This window comes from Drosophila mojavensis, unplaced genomic scaffold (assembly GCF_018153725.1).
Source record: "Drosophila mojavensis isolate 15081-1352.22 unplaced genomic scaffold, ASM1815372v1 contig_231, whole genome shotgun sequence".
In the NCBI taxonomy this organism is placed as follows: Eukaryota; Metazoa; Arthropoda; class Insecta; order Diptera; family Drosophilidae; genus Drosophila; species Drosophila mojavensis.
Window position 1 is genome coordinate 3,952,305 of NW_025318772.1, and position 21,948 is coordinate 3,974,252.

Consider the following 21,948-nt stretch of genomic DNA (forward strand, 5'->3'; position numbering starts at 1 on the left):
GCCTGTAACAGCTGACTCTCTTATGGTGCTAACAGTGCCACATTGAGTTGAAATATTAACATGACTGCATTCTAATTAACATTGTGTATATTTACACTTGACATTTTCTCTTGCTTGTTTCAATCCACTCTCAAACCTCATCACATACGCACATTAACCCAGCGCGTCAAACATTTTTGGGATTTCGGTTTCAATTTTCTGTGAAGCTTTCTTTGCATTGCATTTTATTATTTTAAGCACTTGTTAAATAATATGCATAAGTAAAAAGTGATTTTATCATTTACCCGCGCTAAACATTAATTAAAAGTCGTAGTTTCTATTAACACCTACGTTTCTGCTTCCCCCGAGTCTAACGTATTGCTTGTGACGTCAAATGCTGGTCTGATATGTACAATATCAACAAATAGATAAATCTTCAATAGTTTACAAGGAACTAATATCAATAATACGACAAAATGGAGATGAAATTCGTGATGATATTAATACTTGGCTTTGGCTTTATGTTTGTTTTCACTGCATTTCAAACAATGTGTAATATCGAGGTGAGTTCTGAGTGCGCGTCCGGGCTTTTGTATACTTGTGTGTTTGTGTGTATGCGTGGGCGTTGTTGACATTCCCCGTGCCATAGAATACAGGGCTATTTTCGTCCTTGTCCTTGCCAATAGACGACGTCGTAGCCTTGGCATACGTGGTCGTTTCTCAGTTGTTCTAGCCACCCACCAACAAGCGCGAAAGCACATATACATACACACACAAACACAATCACATGCATATATGTACATTAGCTACTTTGTATAAAGAAAGTGCTTCATTCAATTACCATTTGAGTAAATTACGTTGATTTATATGTATACATATATAAAGAGAAATATATATATTTATATATATAAATATGTAGAAAGTAACGGAGCGCCCTACTTCTGTTATTGTTTTATAATATAATATATCATATTTCTAATCAGCTCGTAAGGCTCTATGTTTGCTTAAACAGCTTCTAGTTGTTACAATACGATAATATGCTAAAGCTGATAACGCTATATAACGGCTATATGCTTGTTTATCTATATATAAAGCATAAATCAATTGAGTTAATGCAAGACTCTTTCCCATTCAATTGTCGAGATCAAAAGTCAACTTTCAATTAAGAATCAACTCCCTTTGTCAGAGGGGAAGGGCCTTTGATAGACTTTTGTAGCCTGATAACAAGAAAACGCCCACACAAATTGAGCAATTGTGTGTGTGTGTGTGTGTGTGTGTGTGTGTGTATGCATAGGCCTCTCTGTCATTACTGTAATTACAAAAATTAAATGCCTGTGTTCTAGGTTTTCTTTTAGGATATAAGCATGTAAATCTATATGTAGCATCATTAATGAGTCCATTCACGATATAATTTGTATAGCGGTTTACTCAGACTTTTGTCCGGGTTCTGTTAACCCTGTTAAGATGAAGGTCACTCGTTGTTTATATCTAGTCATGAAAACAACTGATCTAAACTGTGTTGTGTAGACAGGTTGTGAATTAATATTTCCAGATATCTATGCACAGGATAGTCAGATTTTGTTTGTCATTCTTCCTATATAGAATATTGTATACTCTAAAAATTACCTTTACCTTGCGGAAACGTAAACATGGTACTATCTGACTTTACAGCTTACGTATGTGTGTTAACTAAAAAATGTAATTCAGAACCGAGTTCCCAATGATAAGTTGGTACATTATCTGTTAACTATAATATTTACAGCTGTTAAGTAAAAATCACACAATACATATTCATAAATGATCCAAAATAAGAGTATTGCTATGTCAACTCATTATCAATTGGTATTGAACTCGTCTTTTATTTGGTTGAATTTCTGGTTTTTGTTTTGTATGCTAAGCCCATTTTTATACCCTGAACCCATTGAAAATGGGAAATCAGGGTATAATGGTTTTGTGAAAAGTATGTAACAGGCAGAAGGAATCATCGCAGACCCCATAAAGTATATATATTCTTGATCAGGACGACGAGCTGAGTCGATATAGCCCTGTCCGTCTGTCCGTCCGTCCGTCCCTCCGTCCGTCCGTCCGTCCGTCCGTCCGTATGAGCAAAAGGATCTTAGAAGATATAAGAGCTAGAGAGCTGAAATTTGGCATGCATACTCGTGTATACCATAGGCAGTACGAGTTTGCTTTATTTTTTCGATAACTCATCCGATAACTTTTTTATCGAGAATAATCGAAAAATCGACTTGGTTTTTTCAGCCTAATTTGAACACTTTTAAACCTGGAGACTTCAAATTTGCGTTGTATATAGAGTTAACGGATACAAAGATTTTGTAATTTACAGATTTTGGATACCACGCCCCCTTCGCCCCCAATTTGTAAAAAACGCATTTCAAGTACTAGAGACTTGTGCTTTAGAATGTACACACACTTTTATCATATGATTACGCTCTAAAAGTTTCATTAAGATCGTGTGTCTACAAAAGAAATTATTCAAGAAATAAATTCTCATAATATTGCCCACATTGCAGCGCAGCCTAAGCGCTGTCGCTGCTTACTGCGCAGTTAGCAGAGCGCGTGCTTATAAGTGCATGTGTATGTATGTGTGCATAAAAAAAGTCCAGAATGATTAGAGTATCAGCTTGGAGGAGGGTTCAGGGTATCTCCTAGTCGAGCAGTCTCGACTGGAGCCTTCTTACTTGTTTCACTTCTCTTTTTGATTGTGATTCGAAACGAAACCTCTCAGCAGTAATTTTATTTTCTCATTATACATATGTATTTTGATATATTCTGTTCAAGTACACAGTTCAGTGAACCGGTTTACAGACACCGTTATGAGAGTTTAACATTTTGTATCTTCACAATTTTGTTTGATATTTACCCAAACACATTTAATCGGTTTGCAGAGTATTGTATAAATATCTGACTCTCACTTTTATGCAAACGTTTGCTTAATTCGCCCTCCAGCTGGTTCGCTTTTTGTTTTCTTTTTGTTATATTATTTAACAATATATTAACTACGACTCACATTGAAGTGAACTGGAATTCCAAGCTGGGCGTTCACCAAATGCCGTTTACCAAACGCTTATAGAGGAATAACAACGGTCGGTCGATCGATCGCCTAGTCCGTAGCTAACACCAATTGAGTGTACGCTATTTCTTTGTGTCTGGCCCATTACAGCGCAATTTTGGTGTAAAGGCCTTGGCTTCTGGCGCAATCTATCCGTAGTCCATAAGTACGTTAGTATATATGAATCAATATTACAGTCTTATCCCAGTATTGCGGACTGCGCTGCAAATGCCAGTGATTATATTTGCATTTCCACTGACCCATATATCACTGAAGTTAAAGTTAAAATTAAAATATTCCAATTTAAGAACACAAAAAAAAGTAACATGCATAAGTGCAAACTGTTAACATCACACTGTTAACAATACCCTCTAAATATTCAATTAAACATGTGCGAACATGTTGAAGGGAAATTAACCAGTTCATTCAATAGCACACACATTTCTTAATGTAAGTCATTCAATTAGCGAAATTTTATAACTTTCGACCTGATTACGCAATCAAATACAAACAACTGCTATAAATATGCATACCCACACACATAGGTAAAGTTGCTATAGCGCGGTTTTTTGCGTATGTGTATTAACGCATCTATGTCAGCTCTTTCAATGTCAATGCAAGTGCAAGTTCGCTGCACACACACACACACATGCTCACTCACACAGACGTCCACACGTCAGGCTCAAGGCCAAGCTGGCCAGCATATGCATTAGTCAACATGCAAACATTGAAATAAACTCACACATACAGACACACACACGAATAGTGTTGCCAAACGACGCAAACAGCTGCTGTCTGTCCCCTTGGCTGAGCATAATAACCGTTAGGCGCCACACAGCGACGTCATTACTCAACCCACAAAAAAAGTGGGTGCGCCATAGACGAGCCCACAAGGATACCCCGTTTCCCGCTGCCATCCCCTCGTCGGCCACTTTGTTGCATATGAAACGAAAATCTGAAAAGCTAACGAATGAAACTCGTTTCTGCCAGTTTTTGTTTTCAGCATGCCTCCTTTTTGGCTGCGCATTCGCATTGTTCGAGAGTTGTCGCGCCAGTTGATATTTGCGTAACATGCACGTACATATAACTGTATATATCAGATCATAATGCCACAATGGTTTAACAGCTGCTAATTATTTCGGCTGCGTTTATATATATTTACATGTATACATATATATATATATTTATGTATATCTATCTTTTTTTTAAAGTGGCCAATGACTTTCACATTGCTGCATCGAATTATTGAAGTTTCTTATTTATTTTAAGTCTTTGTCACATTTATTTGCACAAAACTTGACCCAGATTTGCAAGTGCAACTCTTTTATTTTTTGCATTGTTCGCTGATCATGTGTCCAATAGACGTTATTCAACTGATTAAAACAGAATATAGAGAGCTGTGTTATCAGCCTATTGTTGTTATTGTGATTATTGAAGATTTGGCCTAAGGAATTTGTGATTAAAGTTTATGGCAAGGCTGAAAAATGGAACTGGTTCAATAGGGTGAACTGAACTAAAGTTTGAATAAACTGGAATCAGCAATTGGTTCAAGTGAACCGAATTGTAGTCATTAGCTGAACTCATAACTTACATATGTTATCTTGCAGCCCTGGTTTGTTCTTGCTCCGTTAACAATGATTTACAACTGGGCCACTTGCGATTCGAAGATTTTTTTGATAATGAAATACTTTCTATATATCGCGCCAAAGATAAGATTGTTTCTTGTTTTTGTAATCAATAAAAGCTATTGGAATAATTATTAGCATATTTTCAGATTTGATATAAAGTTTTTAAGACCCTTTAATGATATATAAGAGGTGTAAAAGAGAAGAAAGCTTTTTAGAAATCATTAGTATTTCATATTATTTGAGGAATGCAAACATTTATATATATTTATATCGTTTATTATATTATTATTTTTTACTTTCACTTTCTTCCGCAGTAATTGACTTTTTGCCTTTGTGCACATGAATGGGATTTATAGATCGATATATTAAAATAGTTCTTAAAATGAGCACAGATATATAGAAGCATTTTAAAAGTAAATTGCAAATTGGTGTCAGAGTCAAGTAGTCGATAGCGATATCAATTCGTTGTCGTTTTGGGCTCACACAAAGTCCTTCAATTTATGCGTGGAAAATTTTTTGTACAAAAAACACGTTTGCTCTGCGTCGGTGTCTGCGTCTGTGGCACACGAAATTTTCCATAATCGCAAATTAATTAATGCAAAATATGGCAGCAAGTCCGCCACCAGCCGCCAGTCGACAGTCGCCAGCGATGCAAGAATATTTCTGTTGCAGCTGTCATTGCACTTGAATTTGGCGGCGACAAACCAGTTTGAGCTTGACTTTTAGCATATACTTAAAATTTTATTTCTATATATAAGTTTGTGTTTAAATATACACATATATTCGAATGTAATATGCACTTAAACCTATTTATAGTATTGACAGACTGTAGACAAAATTTACTGCCAAAAGTGGAAGCAACGCCCACTACCGCATCCGCATAGGAAATGATTCGACCTAGTTTAACCTTGAATTGACGACACGTGCTTCACATTTAAGCTTTTTATATTCTATGTACCCTGCAGTTGTCGACTCTGAATGGGGTGGATTAGTTTTGTGTGCATGGAATGCAATTTAATTAAGATCTTGAGCAGATCATTTGAATTGGAAATTGAGCAAAACATTTATTTATAAATAACTTGAGCTAAGTCATAAATAAGGCTTGGCGTATCTTCTAGTCCATCACATTTGATAAAACATGTTCTCAAAACTCATTTACTCCACAGAAAACAATATTGGACAGCATAGCGCAGGAGGATGACAGCTTCAAGGGCGACGGCTACACCAGCCTGGCCATACTCTATCTATTCTTTTCGCTCTCCAATTGGCTGGCGCCGTCCTTCATCTCGTTTACAGGACCTCGCGTGGCGATGGTTGTGGGTGCATCCACCTACACGTAAGTTTCAGATGATTCAATTCCAACGGTGTATTGACCTATTATTCTATTGCTGCAGGCTCTTCATGATCACCTTTCTGTTCCCATCGACTGTGCTGCTGTATGTGGCGAGCGCTGTGCTGGGTCTGGGCGCCTCGATCACCTGGACGGGTCAGGGCACCTATTTGGCGCGCTGCAGCAGCTCGGAGACAATTTCACGCAATTCGGGCATCTTCTGGGCTCTGCTGCAGTGCAGCATGTTCTTTGGCAATCTGTTCGTTTACTACCAGTTCCAAGACAAGACGCACATCGACAAGGAGACGCGCAATCTGGTTATTGGCGTGCTGACCATTGTCGCCATTTTGGGCATTGTGTTTTTGGCCGCCTTGCGCTTCATGGCCAGCAACGCGGAGCAGGACAATGAGCTGGAGGAGCAGCACACGGGCTGCGACCAGGCACTCTATGCTCTGAAGCTGGCCGGCAAACTGTTCTGCACCAAGAAAATGCTGCTGCTCAGCTTGGCGTTCTTCTACACAGGTGAGGATGAGGACGATGGTCTATTATAATATAAGTTTCATTCGAAACTGATTTCTGGTTGCCTTTAGGTCTGGAGCTTTCGTTCTTCAGCGGCGTTTTTGGTTCGTCCATTGGCTTCACCTCGAAAATAGCTTCGACGCCCAAGGAAATTGTCGGCCTGGTGGGCATCTGCATTGGCGTCGGCGAAGTCTTTGGCGGCGGCTTCTTTGGCATTCTGGCGTCGAAGACGACTCGCTTCGGTCGCGATCCCATTGTGATTGCCGGCTATGTGATGCACATGGCTGCCTATTTGATGACATTCCTCAATTTACCGAATAGCGCACCGTTTACAGATACCACCGATATATCGTATTTGGACCCACCTAGTGCCTCGATGGCATTGGTATGCGCCTTTTTACTGGGTCTTGGCGATGCCTGCTTCAATACGCAGGTCTATTCCATGCTGGGCGGCGAGTTCGTCAACAATCCGGTTGGCGCATTCGCCCTCTTCAAGTTCACACAGTCCGTGGCGGCGGCCATCAGCTTCTTCTATTCCTCGCACTTCGGCCTCTACATCCAGCTGGCCATTTTGGTCATCACTGGCACCATTGGCACGGTGTCATTTGTTATTGTTGAGTGGAGCTTCAAGCGGGAGCATCGCGAGCAGGAGAAGTCGATGAGCGCGTCGCTTGCGGAGTAGTTTAATTCATGAATGCTGTTTGTATTTAAGTTTAGTAATAGTATTGAAAGATATTGCTTAAGGTAAAGCACGCTTTTGTGTATGTGCAATGTTTGTTGAAAAAAAAACCCTTCGTGCGTGCATTTGCACGTGCGCCGGCGTCTTCCTATACATATACAATAATAGTTAATTTGTTGATCGCTAATGTTGCTATATGTATGAACGTATGTATGTATTTTAATGTTGAACTCCAAAAGGTATTCGTAATAATTAGCTGTAAATGTTTTTTTTTTTATATGATATGTATATGTTTATAAATGTGTTTATTTATTTTAAGCACACAAGTACACGTGCAATTGTAAATTGATATTGTCTACAATTTGCATTTACAATGCAAATATAAATATATAATATATATGTACGTATTTGAAGACAAAATTTAAAGACACTTGTTTCATTTCAAAAATGTTGAAAATAAAATTTGAATGTTGTATTCATAGCAGCTTGATGGGGAAGATAATTATTTTATAAGCTTTCATTGAAAACTAAAGTTTCAAATATATTCAATTAAATTTTCTATTAAGCCTTTTAATAAATCGCGTAAAAACTGTTACCATCAATTTTTAAATTTAAACGGAACCGCGCAACTGTACTGCGCGCTGTTCAACACTGGTTTCACTTGCTGAAGTATCGTCAAGTTATTGCTGCTGTTTCGTTGTGTCGTTCAGTTTCTGTTTCATTTTGGCGTCTCGCGTTTGTTGTGGAGCAACACTTGTCAAGAGCGGACGTGTTGTATCTGAGTCGCTGCGCGGAGCTATTGGGTACGCATTGCGGGTGTTTGTGTTGACTAATTGCGAATAAAACTACTGAAAATCGGTCGAAGCTATAACTACCGCAAAAGCCATTAAATAGATTCAATAATAAAAATCGTGTAGAATTTTAAGTTGACGCAGCGTCTATGTGTTTGTGCGTGTGCAAAACGAAAATGGCAAAAAGCAAAAGCAGCTAGCAGATGTGTGTGCGTGTGTGTGTTTTTTTAAATTGCTATTAAGGCTGGCGAATTAGCATTAAATAATTAAGCAGTGCCTATAAAATATTTGAAGCGGCACAGGCGAAGGTACAACTGCATTTCAATTCACCTGCGATTGCAACGCGTAGGTAACTTTAATAATTAGTAATATTTTTAATGTGAGTGTCTCTCTATGTGCGTGTGTGTGTGTCGAAACCTTGAGAAATTCGTTTGGTATGTGAGCCAAGTGCCAGCATAAAAACAAAAGCATTTCCAATTCAAACTCATGCAGGCGCAACAGCAGCAGCTGCTTCAGCTGACAGTAGCAGTAGCAGCGACAGTGGCAGCGGCAGCGATGCGGCAGAATCGCTACGCCTACGCCAGCAGCGACGTCATTTGAACGCATTTCGCTTTTCATTTTGTGTTTGTCGTCTGCTGTTGTATGGAATAGAGAAGGGAGAGAGGGGGGCACATTCGTGCAAGCAACTCGATAGTTGTCTCTGCCAGAGCAAAGTGTGTCTCATGTATGAGTCTATTTGCCTGTGTGAGTGTGCATTTGTGTGTAACTGCTCCTTGGGCGCTTGTGCTTGGTCATCGCTGCTCTTACGTTTTGCCGTCTCCGTTAGTGTCTGTCTCTGTTTCTCCTTTCATTCATTTTCTTCAATTTATTGAATGCTCTGCGCTTGGGTCAACAAACCAAATGACTCCAACTTCGTCTTTGTTTGTGTTTGCGTTTGCGCTAGTGTTTGTCTCTCTCTCTTCTCTTCTATTTAGCCATTGATCGCGTCCGGTGATTTGATCAGCGTCGCAGTCGCCTTTTTCACTTTACGTTGCTTTGCTTTTATTGGTGTCATTAAAAATGGTTGTATGGGAAAGGTCAATCACAAAAATACACATATACGCTTCGTCCCTGAACCATTAGATAATATAACCGGTTGTATATATCCAGTTTACAAAGTGATCGGTAGTAGCCTATGTTAATGCTAATGTTAATGTTTATAAGTTAAACTTGTAAATATTTAAAATATATACCCTAATCTAAATGTGTATCTACCGATAACTGTAGCCCTCTCTACAGTCATAAGCATACAGCATACAGCATCACAGTTTTACAGTCATTTAGCACTCTTTAACAGAGTATTGTGCCGTTGGTAGATTCCAATTGCTCAGTAAATAGCACCACACACAATATGACCATTGAAACCAAACTTCATTATCATTCACTGTGGCATTTCGTTTTTTATTTTTTTTCTCACCCATGATATTCATCTTCATCTGTTTTTCTTTGGCGACATGCGCTTTTCTTTTGGCTCCGTGTCAATAGCCTAGAACTTGAGCGAAAATAGAAAGAAACGCCAAAATAGATATTTGCCAGTAATGAATGTGCTTTTGGTTTTTGCTGTTGTTGCTCTTATTGTTGTTGGTGCTGCTTCGGTTCGGTTTGGTGCGGCTCTCACCTTGCGGCCAACTAATCAGGGCCAACTCAAAAGCAAAACAAAAACAAACCAGAACTAAACAAACGTCAAGCTTGAAGGCGCTTTTTGTTGTCATTGGTGTTAATTTGGTTGGAGGAGTCATAACACCTCTACTCTGTCTGTCTGCTGCTGTCCGTCTTTTGCTGCCTTAATTTATTAGCCTATTCAGTGCGCAGGCGAGATTAGATTAAAGTAGAAGCGAAGCGAGAAGTCGACTCGCATATACCCATAAACTAGTTAAAATCAATATGTGGAATAGAATAATAAATTAATAATATAATATTATTTTTGTTAATTAACATTTGCGAATACGGTTTATTAAGTGCCAAGATAACAGAACCCGAAATTAAATATCAAATACTACAATATGTTAATCTTCCACGAAAATGTTATTTAACGCTGCCATATTTAAATTAAGTTTAAAAGATGGCAATGTTAAATAACATTTTCGCAGCTAGTGTTTTTTTTTAATTGAACAGAAAATGTTAATAACATTACCGGGAATGCCAACAACTGTAGTTAACAGGAAATGTTAATATATATAGCTTTCTGTTATTGAACAAAATTATCATAGATGCAATGTATTAAGTCGTATGCAATATATTCACTGCTATAGTCCACTTTTAGCCCTACTTGTTGTTTAGTGCCAGCCACTTATCAAAATGTATTTAAAATTTTTTTGTTATCGCTAATTTAATTAATCATCAGTTCCCAACGTTGTTGTTGGCTTTAATGATGTTGTTGTCATTATTATTGTTGTTGTTGCTGTTGTGGTTGTTGCTCCTTTCGCTGAGCTCAGCGGCAAAGAAAAGAAAAAACTTAATTCACTTTCAACTTGAAGTTGACTAGTGAAGTGGCAAGGCCTTTTGCCGGTACGTTAATAAAAAATGGCAACAATAACAAGCCCATTCGCGGCAAAGTCAACTTTTTCGCTCGTTAGCGCTTGTATAGATACAGATACAGCCACAGCCACAGATGCAGACAATATAAATGTATGTATCTTATAGATACTTGTACTTAACGGGCAAACGTGTCGTCTCACGACTTGCTCCCCCTTACTACTTTCCTCTCCACTCGCTCTCGCTCTCTTTCTCTTCTTTTTTTTTTTTTTTTTTGCTTTCTTGTTAGTTTTTAATTTGTTTTCGCCTTGCATAGATTTTGGCATTGGCAGACCCACACATACAGCCAGCCACAAAAGGCGGCTTTGTATCTGAGTATCTAAGTATCTTTGTATCTGGGCATCGTTATCTGTGTAACGAGCGTGGCAAATGCAAAGCGTCGCTTGGCATTCGTTGCGCCTACTTTGGCGTTGTGATCAAGTTGCGAACAGACTCGCTTTTTTTTTTTTGGCACTCTAAAGATAGACACTTGTATCCAGCAGATACATTTGTATCTTGCACTCTGTGGCCGCATAATTGCAGCTAGCGAAGCGGTAAAGCATAGCGGCGCTCTGTTAATTCTGTTACAGAACCAAACCAAACCGAACCGAGCCCAACTGGCAATGCACATGTAAATTTTCTTACAGCTAACGGCCTAGCAATTATGCTGTCATAAATGAGTGAAGCAGACGCAGAAGAAGAAGAAGCACAAGAAGAGAAAGAAGAAGAAGCAGTAGACACTACATTAAAACAAGTCAAGCATTCAAGTTGTTAATGGCATGCAAATGTTTCTGGCCAACAACTTTCTCAGACATTAAGACACACACTAAAAAAAAAAAAAATTATGCACTTAAACCCATTAGACTAATGATGCAGTCACATTTACATACACATTTATGTATTTGTGTGTGTGTGCCTGTAAAGAAACTCTATCTACACTAGTTTGACAGTTAACAACAAACTAAGCGTTATCAAGATCGTTAGCAAAGGTGCTGAAGAAGCTGCGAAACATTTCAGCCATCATTAATTTGAAATGCATTAGAAACATGTTATAGGTATTTAAATATATATTCATCATCTGATCTTAACTATGCAGCTGACCATAATATTTTTAAAATATTCAATAAATGAAATGTAAATTAGCTTTCTTTAATTAATTTTAAAATAAAATTTATGAAATGAAAATAATGTAAATTTAAATATATAATTATGAAAATATGTTTTATTAAACTTAAGTTTTAAAAGCTTTTAAAAATAAAAAAAAATTTCCACACTAAAAAACTAAATAATGACCCAAGTAATTGCATATAAACAGCTTTGGTGGTCAACCTTAAGGTGTTTGTATTTCAGGCCATAAACCAAATTGTGTTTAAAAATTAATATTAAGTAAATTAAATTGTGGAAAGTTTTGCTTAGAGGCAAGCTAACTTTAATTTGCAAGCCAAACAACTAAGTAGATTAGAAGTTGTGCAAGGCCCCACATGATCTAGATATATGTTATCTTGATATCGTTGCCAACAAATTTGCCAGCTGAAAACCGCTAAAAAAAGAGCTTTTTATTCTGCAGAGAAGCCCACAAAATGCGCTGCCTGTGAAGTGCTGTTGCCCTTAGCCCCGCCCCCGCCTCCGACCACTTAGCACCCCGACTCACCCTACATATATGCCTATTTGTCGGCTATCTGTCTCCTGGCAACTTGACTCAAATATGTATACATACATACATATACATATGCAATTGTTTACACTCGTGCTCTTCACGGTTTGCATTTCGATAAAATGCCGTTGTTTACTTTTCATCAATAAAATGTTTGGCCAGCAACACGACAACAACAAGAACAACAATAAACATAAACACGTTTCAAGCCATAGAATAATAGAAAATTGAGAATATAGACAGGTGTTTTCCGGCATTGGCATACGTCGGATAACTGACATTTTCTTTCTGTCAGTTTTGCTGTTTGATCTAAGTCTTTATGTTCATTCCTTGCCCTCGACTTGAACAAAGTGTCTGTGTGTGTTTACTTAGTTTGTCAGACTCCGGTATACCCTATAGCTGTGCAGTTTGCAAGGGAGTTTTGTTGAATAGCTCAATATGAGTGTGTAGAACGATTTATAGTAAGTTAGAGTAGGCAAATTAATTAATAGGTATGCAAAGTGTGCGAAAGATAAATTTGAGAGAGAGAGAGAGAGAGAGAGAGAGAGAGAGAGAGAGAGAGAGAGAGAGAGAGAGAGAGAGAGAGAGAGAGAGAGAGAGAGAGAGAGAGAGAGAGAGAGAGAGAGAGAGAGAGAGAGAGAGAGAGAGAGAGATGGATGGATGGATGGATGGAGGAGAATGGAGAATCGGTAGATAATGTATCATTGATTTTAAGTTAAAGACAGCAAAAAACATGCACAAATAAATAAATTTAAGGGAATATTTTATCAGCAAATCAGATCGATATAGTTACATATAAAAATAGAGGGACTGAGAGAGAGGGAGTATGGATAGATAATATACAATTTTTTGATATACTTTTCTATTATTTCAATGTTCTGTAATTTTAGGAAAAAACGAAAAATATACCAAATTGTTCATGCCTAAAAAAATATTCATTTTTGGTGAATACTTAAGTTTTTTGCTACAACTTATAGGGTATTTGGTAGTTCGTCATGTGCACATCTGCTCCTACAAGTTTCCCTTCTATTTGGCAAGCTTTTCATGGTCGAATGTCAACATGTTGCGAAGCGACGCGGCTCTGCCCTGCCTTGCTACAAAGAGACGAAACCGAATGCAGACAGAGAGTGTGGAACCTTTGTTAAATAACAATAAAAAGTATTTCTCAGCTCAAGTTCTCTAACTATTCTTTTCTCTCTTCTTCTATTTCGCAGGCGAGTGACTCGCTTTGCATACTGCATTGAAATGACAACCACAACGCAGGTGGAGGAGATCAACACGAATGGCAATGGGAGCGGGAGCTTGGATGGTGGCAGCGCGGTGACCACAATGCCAACTGCAGCCAACTCTAACTCGAACATGAACTCGAACTCGAGTCCAGCTCTGGCCAAAGCCCAGCCCGTGTCCAAGAGTTCGGGCGGCGTGGGCGTGGCCAGCACACAAAGAGGTGAGCACTTGGCTGCGCTTGAGCGCCCAGCTAAAATAGAAAGAAGCAAAAACCAGTCGAAACAAAAGTCTGCAGCTAAATGCTGTTAATTTTCTGCCACACGTTTGTTGCAAGCAGACACGCGATGTTAGCCAAAAAAGAAGAGACAGACAAACTAGATGAATGTAACGCCACAGACCCATCTCTGATTAAGTCACAAAAAAACACCAATAGCAATTTGTTTTCACAAACATGTGTGAGGCGTGAGCCGTGCAGCTAATTTGTCAATGGGTATAGATGGAAATATATATAGTTATATATATAAATATGCCTCTATATAGGATGTATATATTAATTGAAGTTGACTGGCTGCCCGCCTGCTTGGCTGTCTGTAAGCGGAGCTCTTTATAAATAGAGCGTGTTCTTTATTACATTCCCGGGCAATAGCTCATTAATAAGTTCTTAAATTAGAAGTCCTTAGAATTGTGTTGAGAGTTCGTCAAATGAAATTTTATACTCTTTCCGTTCCGGCCATACGAACTACATTTCAAGTGATATTTTGTTTACCTATTTATATATACACTCATTGATCTTTAATGGGAATTGAGGCTAGATTATTCTTGTGCTACTGCATGCAACACGCAAAAGAAGGCCAGATAGACCTCATCTATATGTATGTATTTATTCTAGACTTTATTCTATATAGAATATTAGGGATTTGGAATTCGATAAATATATTTAGCTATTCATAATATTTGTAAGAAGAATTTTGGGTATTTTCTTGTCGGCTTTAGATATCTTTTAACTGTAAGAAGAGTCCGAGGTATATTTTAGTCGGGTAGCCCAAACTTGAAATTATTCAGTCCGCCAAACCTCTACTTGAGATTCACATGTATAATAATATTTTATAGTTTTCTTAAGATAAACCAAAATGCGCCTTATCTGTTTAACTACAGGCTATATAAGACTCGCTCATATGATATCCATTGACATTATATTGAAATGTATTATCCAGTGAACTGAAATGCTTGTCTTGAAGCTTTTCATATATCTTAAAGAAATCAATTATTTAAGATTTATAAATTTAGTTTAAATATAAATTTTATTTTTTGAGTTAATCTTAATACACTTTTTTTTATTTATTTATTTTTTTTTTTTTACTAGTTTCTAACAAATCTTTTCTATCTTAACCTTGTACTCTATTTCATATCGAAATCTGCCAGTGAAACAATTTATCTAATGTGTTTTATCTCTGAATCTGCCAGACACTCCCCATTCGCCCATGATTTCTTTATTACATAAAGTCTTTGTTTATTGCCCTTTTTATTTATTGTTTCACTAATTTGCTTAAGTTTCTACAGACCTGAGCTTTTCTTATATCTGCACGACGATTCACACATAGCTCAGCTGGAGTTGGCTTAAGAAAGTTTTCCCATGACACGCCTAGCTGCCCTCTGCTGTCCTCTACAGCAGCTGGATTTGCATATACAGATGCATATTTCTTGATTTTCATTCACTCTCTCTCTATAGGTTTTCTTACGGCTTTTATTGTTATTTCCTTTTCAATTTGCTGAAGCAGCTGTGCTGCCTAACGCACTGTAATTATCTCGAGGCATTTGTTTAATGACTGCAAATCTGTTGTGCAACACTTAACATTTGGTTTGGTTTTTGTAACTCCAAAAGTTGAAACATACGAAAGTTCCCTACAGCCCAATGATAATTTGTGTGATTAGCGAACTCAAAGGCATCTGGAGGCATCTGCTTTTCGTTGCAATTAGAAAGACATGCATCATATTCGTTCCATAGCGTACCAGGTGACGTGTGTGCGTATATATATGCGTGTGTGTGTGTGTCTGTTCATGTGTGTATATCTGAGTTCACGGTCAGTGATTGATTTAATTTCGATGGGCCTATTATGAAATCTATACACGCGATCTGACATTGAAATTGGGTAAGCGATGCGAATAGATTTGGAACAATGCACTAAATGGTTGCTAATTAAGACTTACAGCTGTAGAGCAGATGGGCTGGTAAATGGGCGGTGCGGTGGGTGCGGTGGGTGCATGTGGTGAGCTTTACTGTAACCAGCAGCGATAGCTAATGATGATATTCACTGGCGGAAGCTTAAAATGAGATCTATTCACAGTATGATAAATAGAATTGGCTGGGGAAAAATAACGTTAATTCTCGTATATGCATAGTGATTACACACAATAGAGATGTTAACTGTAGTTTAGTATGATGCAATAGATTTGCGCGACAGAGTCGAAGTCAAACGCGGCTTGATTAAATTGATGTGGAAAATTTGTGCTGAGAATCGATTTAAAGTGAGAATTGAATTGAGTCTTTAGCAAAGATTTGAAGATTGAAGTATCTGTAGTTTCTGTAATTAGCTAGTTAGTTAGGCGTCAATTTAGTTAGACTTTGTTGTTACTATATGTTTTCTAAGGGTTACAAGGCTAGATACACTAGATAGATAGTGCTGATGTGGAATATGTACACCTATTTATATTTTCCTACCTATATTTTCATCGCCGACCACTGATCCAGTACTGCTCCTCTCATTCCGTGGTTCCCGATCTATACAAATTTATGGCAAAGAGAGGGGGGAGAGTGATCTCTATATTATATATACATATTATTTCTCAGAAAACAGATCATTCTCAGTCCAAGAATTGAGTGAGATTATAGTATAAGAACTCTTTCGCATACTTAAACAAAAAGAAGGAAACTAGATTAAATATTGATATAAGAGGACTCTTGTGCAATTATAAATAGCCTGAGCTCTGCATTCATCAGAATATACTTTGAGGCTTGAGGGTTCGCTTGAAATGGAGACCTATGTATATACTCCTATATAGTTATATACATAAGTCGTCTGGCATGTCTCTTCGTATCGTTTTCAAAGTATATATCATTAGCTCAGCAACCACCATTTATGAATGTCTGTATGTGTGTGTGTGTGTGTCGTTATGGACATGTGTGCGTCTTAATTCCTGGCTGCTCCTTGTTTTTAGTCACATCCGCTTTAATATAACTCGCTCGCATGCTATTTATAGCACCCTCATGGCCACCCTGCGCCAAAAGCGAGCACGCCCCTCATCATGATCGCAACAACAACAGCAACAACGACAACAGTAGGCACAACCGCAACAAATATAACAAAAGCGAGTCTTTTGCTAAATTTAAACGGGCTGTACGAACCCCTAGGGGAAACACATCGCAATCGCTGGAATGCGCAGCATATGACTTCCTATGGCAAGCGCGACTCGACTCTTGGCTATTCAATTATGCATTCGATTGCAATTGGAGGCAGCTGCTCTCCGATCTCCAATCTTCGATCGCCGCGCTCCTCGTTACGCCCACATCTCTCGGCATGCTCAATTACCGGTTTGCCAGTGAAACTGTAACGTTGACAAAGTCCCAGCGAAATATTAGACGAATTTCAATACGTGTTTAGCTAACTGAAATCAAAACAAGCTAGAAAAACTCTGACCGGGAAAGCCCGACTAGGGTATACCTACCCATACAGCACGGCCTGTATTTATGGTAAACTGAAAAGTCTCTAGAAATCTGCTATGCTTCCATTTGAAATAAGTATAACAGAGTTAAAGTTATGAGTATTATTATAATGAGAAGTCAAAGAGCTCACTTTAAGATACCCACACTCATAAAAACTTTTAAAAATGATTTTAACTACTATATATATACATATATACTATACATATTTAAGAGAGAAATATGGCTTTTTTTAAATATATACTTTAATTTAATTATGCAAAAAATTTAAAAACTTCAACCTACATATACCTTAACAACAATTTCATCGGTTACAGGGTATATGAAGACCAAAAATCAAATATAATGCGAGAGAAACTTGTTTTGAGAATGCACAAAGCGACATTTTTGTGGGCTGAAATAAGCCGAAACGGTGTTCAGAGAGCTTTTAAGTCTGGCTAGCTGCCAATGGGGCAACGTCTGAGTCATTCGTGTATTCGCAATGCGCGAATGCAGGCCGTGATTGATAATTGTTGGCCGTAATTAAGAGCCAAGTTAGAAGAAAACGGATTGACCCAGTTTAATTAAGTCATCCAATCAATATGGCGTATCTAATCGATTGATTTGATTTGTTCGTTTTAGCTGTGGATGCGACCAAGCGCAAGAAACTGAAATCACGCAGCGCCACAACAACAACAACGGCAGCAGCAGCAGCAGCAGCAGCAGCGGCGGCAGCAGCAACGGGCACAACAACCGCGACAACAACGAACAGCAAGAACAAAAGCAGCAGCAGCAATGGCAGTGCACGTGAGCAATATGCCAAGGATCATCTAGATGCGTGGCTGGAGAATTGCCTGCGGGATGCGACGAATGCACAATTGTCATCATCATCGGAATTTCTGGACTTTAATCCAACAGCAGCGACCAATAAGACGTTGGCAGCAGCAGCAGCAACAGTGACGCAACAACAACAACAACAGCAGCAGCAGCAGCAGCAACAACAACAGCAGCAGCAGCAACAACAACAACAGCAGCAGCAACAATTTTTCATGCGTTCACACTCGCAACCGTTTGGCATGGGCGGTGCCACGCCCTTTAGCATGGGCATACAGCGCGTGAGTATTGGCCATTAAGGCCTGCGACAGTTGATGACCCAAAATAGTTAACAATTTCTCATATTGCTTGTAGCACCCACAGTCGTTGAGTTACCGTTACCCCATGCTCTTTCCGCCCCAGTCCAACGGCTACGGCCTAAACTTTGGCCTGCCGCTGGCCGGTGATGGGGCCCAGGAGTTTGCCAGTTTGCCGCCGCTGGTCAATATGCTTGGCGGCTTTGGCGCCAGTCCAGAGCATGACCAGAACTCCACGGACGTTATAGATGGCAGCGGCAGCAATCCGAACATAAGTCGCGGGTAAAACCATTCAATAAATCCCGTTTGACTACAACTAAAACTACGTCTATTGCAGCTTTCGCTTTAGTGATCCCTGCCTGCTGAATCCCTCGGACAATGACTCCAAGCTGAGTGGCCAGAATACGCCCGACTGTCGCAATGGCAACGGCAACGGCAACGGCGCCCCAGTCTCGACCAATGGCAACGGCAGCGACGTCGATCAGCAGAATAAATTCTTTGCCGCGCTAATGGAACAGATTAACATATTGCACGAAACGAATTCCAAAATTTGTCGCAATTTGCACGAAACGAAAGGTGCGCTCAGGAAATTATTTGTCATACCCTGTACTTAAAAGTAATTGAGCAAAACTTAGAACAAATGCAATGGAAAGTTGTACTAGAAAAGGAGTTTATATTCCTTTGCATACTCTGTTCTGTGTATATAGAATATCGACAATCTAGCTGATCTTAGCAATGTCCGCCCGTTTGTCTGTGATCTCCATGACTATAAATCTATATATGTAAAGCATAGATTATTCTTAATTGGATATATCGTAAGATCTATATTTTGTTATATATGTAGTATTCTTAATCTTTGCTGCTAAGTACTGGGTATGTACTAGTCGTACACGCTCGACTATCGAACACCTTTGTGTAGCCTTTTATTGTACATAATTGTATGGCAAGACAGTCTGTAAATTCGTAAAGTACTTTATACTATTTACTCGATATATTCTCTTTCTCATATATGTAAAATCCTTTGGCTCTCTATTGCTATTCCTCTCGTTGTTGTTGATATTGTAATTTTTGAAAATTTGTAAAAACTTTCTGTATTTACACGCTGCTCTCGATTATGTATTATGTATTTCGTATGTGTTTACTTTGTGCGTATTTGTTGCGTATTTTCTTTTACCTATTTTCGCCTACTATTTTCTCCACACACACACATACACACACACTGCACACTACGTAAATATGTATACACACACACACAGTTGATATCGAAGCTTTGAAGCACGCTCCCAATGGCCAGCCGTGGGCTGGCGGCGGGGGCATGCGGCACCGTAGAGATAGCTTGAGTGGATTAAGCACACAAAGTCAACCATTGGTATTTGGCGGCGGATTCGGTGGCACGCATAGTCCAGCGCCCACTTTTCATTCAGGTATATATATATATATATGCAAACACCTATATATACATTGTGGAACCTGCTCTAGCTGCCCGCAACTAATCCATATATTTGACTCTCTTTTAGGTGCCTACACGCCCGGCATGATGACGGATGTGGTGCGCGAGGTCAAAGAGGCGGCGCGTGTGCGTGAGGATGCGTTGCTCAATCGGTAAGTCTCCAGCTCCATCGATCTCTGCCATTGCCAATAATGCACGTTATCCCACAGCGTCAAGTCCTTGGTGGAGGAGCGCCAGTGGTCCATGAGCGAGGGCAATGTGCGCATACTGCGTGATATAGATGAGCTGAAGGTGAGTCCAGCTGCCGTCAAATGAAACAGAGTAGCTAATTTGATTGATTTGCAGGCGCAGGTAATGCAGCTGCGAGTGGAGCGCAAGGAGACGAACAAACGCGTGTCGCATCTGGAGGCGGAGAACAAATATCTCCGCCAGGCATTGGCCAGTTTATTCAATCAGCGGCAGGCATATCACGACATTATATACGAGAACGAACGCGCTCGAGGTGCGCGCACCAAAACGCCGTTTGGCTTTCCCAATGGGGGCGCTCGACGAGCACATTCCTTGAATCTGCACTATGGCACCGTGCATCAGGCACCGGCGCCGCCCACCCAGCTGCTGGACGAGGACGATGAAGAGGAGCAGCTGCAGGATGAGGATAATGAGGAGCTGGCCAGCAGCAAGCGCCTGTCCAGTTCCAGCAATGAATCTCGCAGCAATGGCCTGGCCACGCCCATCAAACAGTCGCCGCAAACACAACCTGTGCAAAGTCCGCCCAAATTCGCATTGTTGGGGGAGCAGGTCCCGTCGACACCAACGCCGCCGCCGCTGCTGCCCCGCAAGAAGGAGCATGCGCAGCTGAAGCGCGAGCTCAGTGAAGCGACCAGCGCACGTAAGGAGGCCAATCAGCGTATCATAGCGTGGGTGTAGTCTATGCTCTATATGGTTTACTTTACTGTTTCACATGTCTCTAAGCTGTAACTGTAACAACATTCGACATTTCCATTGCACCATTTCACCTTTCATTTCGCATGCATGCACATCCCCTAATGAGTAACCCATTCCATATCAGGTTTAAGGCGTATTCGGTGACTAAACACAGCAAAAATCACTCACAGTATTTTTTGCATTTCTGCTCTTCTCTTTCTGCAACTACCAAACAAATCCAAACTGCTGTTTCGATCGACTGTCTTTAGACTCGAAAAATTGGTTAAAGACCTAAGCGCCCAGGTGGCGAGCCAACCAAATTGGAATCCAAATGTGACTGCACCCAATGCAGCCGCCGGCACCGCCGCCGCCACGGCCAACAGACTCAGCCTCGCCGGCGGACCCATTACGGACTTATAGTTCTAGCTAACCGGCTGCGGCGATCCAAGCACGCCCGGCACCAAGCATCCGATGACACCGACTGGTTTGCGTGTTACCCATTTATAGCAGGCACCAAAGCCTCGGACTCAACAGCGGCGACTGCACACATTTCGTTTCAAAATTATTTATAACTCTCTAACCTATGCATAAATCAAAAGAGTGGACAACGTGTTTAATACACACACACCCACATATATATACACATCTATTTATATAAGCCAAATGATCATGTTAAAGGCCAAATCCTCAGTATACACAGCAATCCCACAGTTCAGGCCGCACAAAACTTAAAAATTGTTACTAAATCAGAGTATCTACACATACCGACATAAATTAACTATGTAACTAATAGCGAAAATCGTGTACCTACATATATATATAATTATATATTTATATGTCCATATATACCTAATATAACAAGCGAACAAAAATCAAAATCTATTTAGAGACAATTGTAACTGTTTTGTAAAGGAATGCAAACACTTTATACGTACGTTCATCGATATTGTTGTGCAGTGTTGTAGTATTAATCACTATTTTTTAATAACTTACATTAAACAGATTTAGGTGCCATTTGATACATAAACAACAAATTCATGTTTTATTTAATTACCAAGGAAAAAATTCCGCACCCAGGATTCCATTGTTTTCGCAGATATTTTAATTTTATATAATAATAATATATATGTAAATATTTATTTACACTTTATTTAACCAACAAACGCATGATGGTTTAATTGTTGATTTAACTTAGTTGGGCAGAGTTAAGATTAAGCGCAGAATGTGGCAAAAAGAAGACGCATAAATATAGTAGATATTTAACATATTAACTTAATGGAAAACTCGTTCAATTTTCTGTATAAATCGTGGGTA

General features: G+C 39.4%; 2 protein-coding genes across 10 annotated transcripts; both read left to right on the top strand.

Annotated features, from left to right (window-relative positions):
- Nucleotides 1-109: 109 nt before the first annotated feature.
- On the top strand, nucleotides 110-7,634 carry LOC6574870 (UNC93-like protein MFSD11). Its single transcript, XM_002000862.4, has 4 exons — nucleotides 110-542; nucleotides 5,847-6,016; nucleotides 6,075-6,532; nucleotides 6,601-7,634. Exons 1-4 carry the CDS (start codon nucleotides 456-458, stop codon nucleotides 7,209-7,211), a joined length of 1,326 nt encoding a protein of 441 aa, XP_002000898.1. The 5' UTR covers nucleotides 110-455; the 3' UTR covers nucleotides 7,212-7,634.
- Nucleotides 7,635-7,937: 303 nt separating this feature from the next.
- On the top strand, nucleotides 7,938-21,797 carry LOC6574871 (probable serine/threonine-protein kinase tsuA). Of its 9 annotated transcripts, none has more exons than XM_032728323.2 (10): nucleotides 7,939-8,348; nucleotides 13,421-13,653; nucleotides 17,773-18,245; nucleotides 18,319-18,542; nucleotides 18,598-18,836; nucleotides 19,517-19,684; nucleotides 19,778-19,862; nucleotides 19,920-20,001; nucleotides 20,056-20,627; nucleotides 20,904-21,797. In XM_032728323.2, exons 2-10 carry the CDS (start codon nucleotides 13,452-13,454, stop codon nucleotides 21,052-21,054), a joined length of 2,196 nt encoding a protein of 731 aa, XP_032584214.1. In that variant the 5' UTR covers nucleotides 7,939-8,348; nucleotides 13,421-13,451; the 3' UTR covers nucleotides 21,055-21,797. The 9 variants fall into 9 exon arrangements, with proteins under 9 accessions (XP_043864104.1, XP_032584214.1, XP_002000899.3 ...); XM_002000863.4 differs by having other exon boundaries at nucleotides 7,939-8,344; XM_032728324.2 differs by having other exon boundaries at nucleotides 7,939-8,307.
- Nucleotides 21,798-21,948: the final 151 nt, after the last annotated feature.

Excerpts from the sequence above, each read along its gene's own strand:
- LOC6574870 (XM_002000862.4), top strand. The coding sequence starts at position 456 with ATGGAGATGAAATTCGTGATGATATTAATACTTGGCTTTGGCTTTATG. Across the intron at positions 6,017-6,074 it reads GTGGGTGCATCCACCTACAC|GCTCTTCATGATCACCTTTC; the intron begins GTAAGTTTCAGA and ends CTATTGCTGCAG. Across the intron at positions 6,533-6,600 it reads CTTGGCGTTCTTCTACACAG|GTCTGGAGCTTTCGTTCTTC; the intron begins GTGAGGATGAGG and ends GGTTGCCTTTAG.
- LOC6574871 (XM_032728323.2), top strand. The coding sequence starts at position 13,452 with ATGACAACCACAACGCAGGTGGAGGAGATCAACACGAATGGCAATGGG. Across the intron at positions 13,654-17,772 it reads CGTGGCCAGCACACAAAGAG|CTGTGGATGCGACCAAGCGC; the intron begins GTGAGCACTTGG and ends TGTTCGTTTTAG. Across the intron at positions 18,246-18,318 it reads TTAGCATGGGCATACAGCGC|CACCCACAGTCGTTGAGTTA; the intron begins GTGAGTATTGGC and ends TATTGCTTGTAG.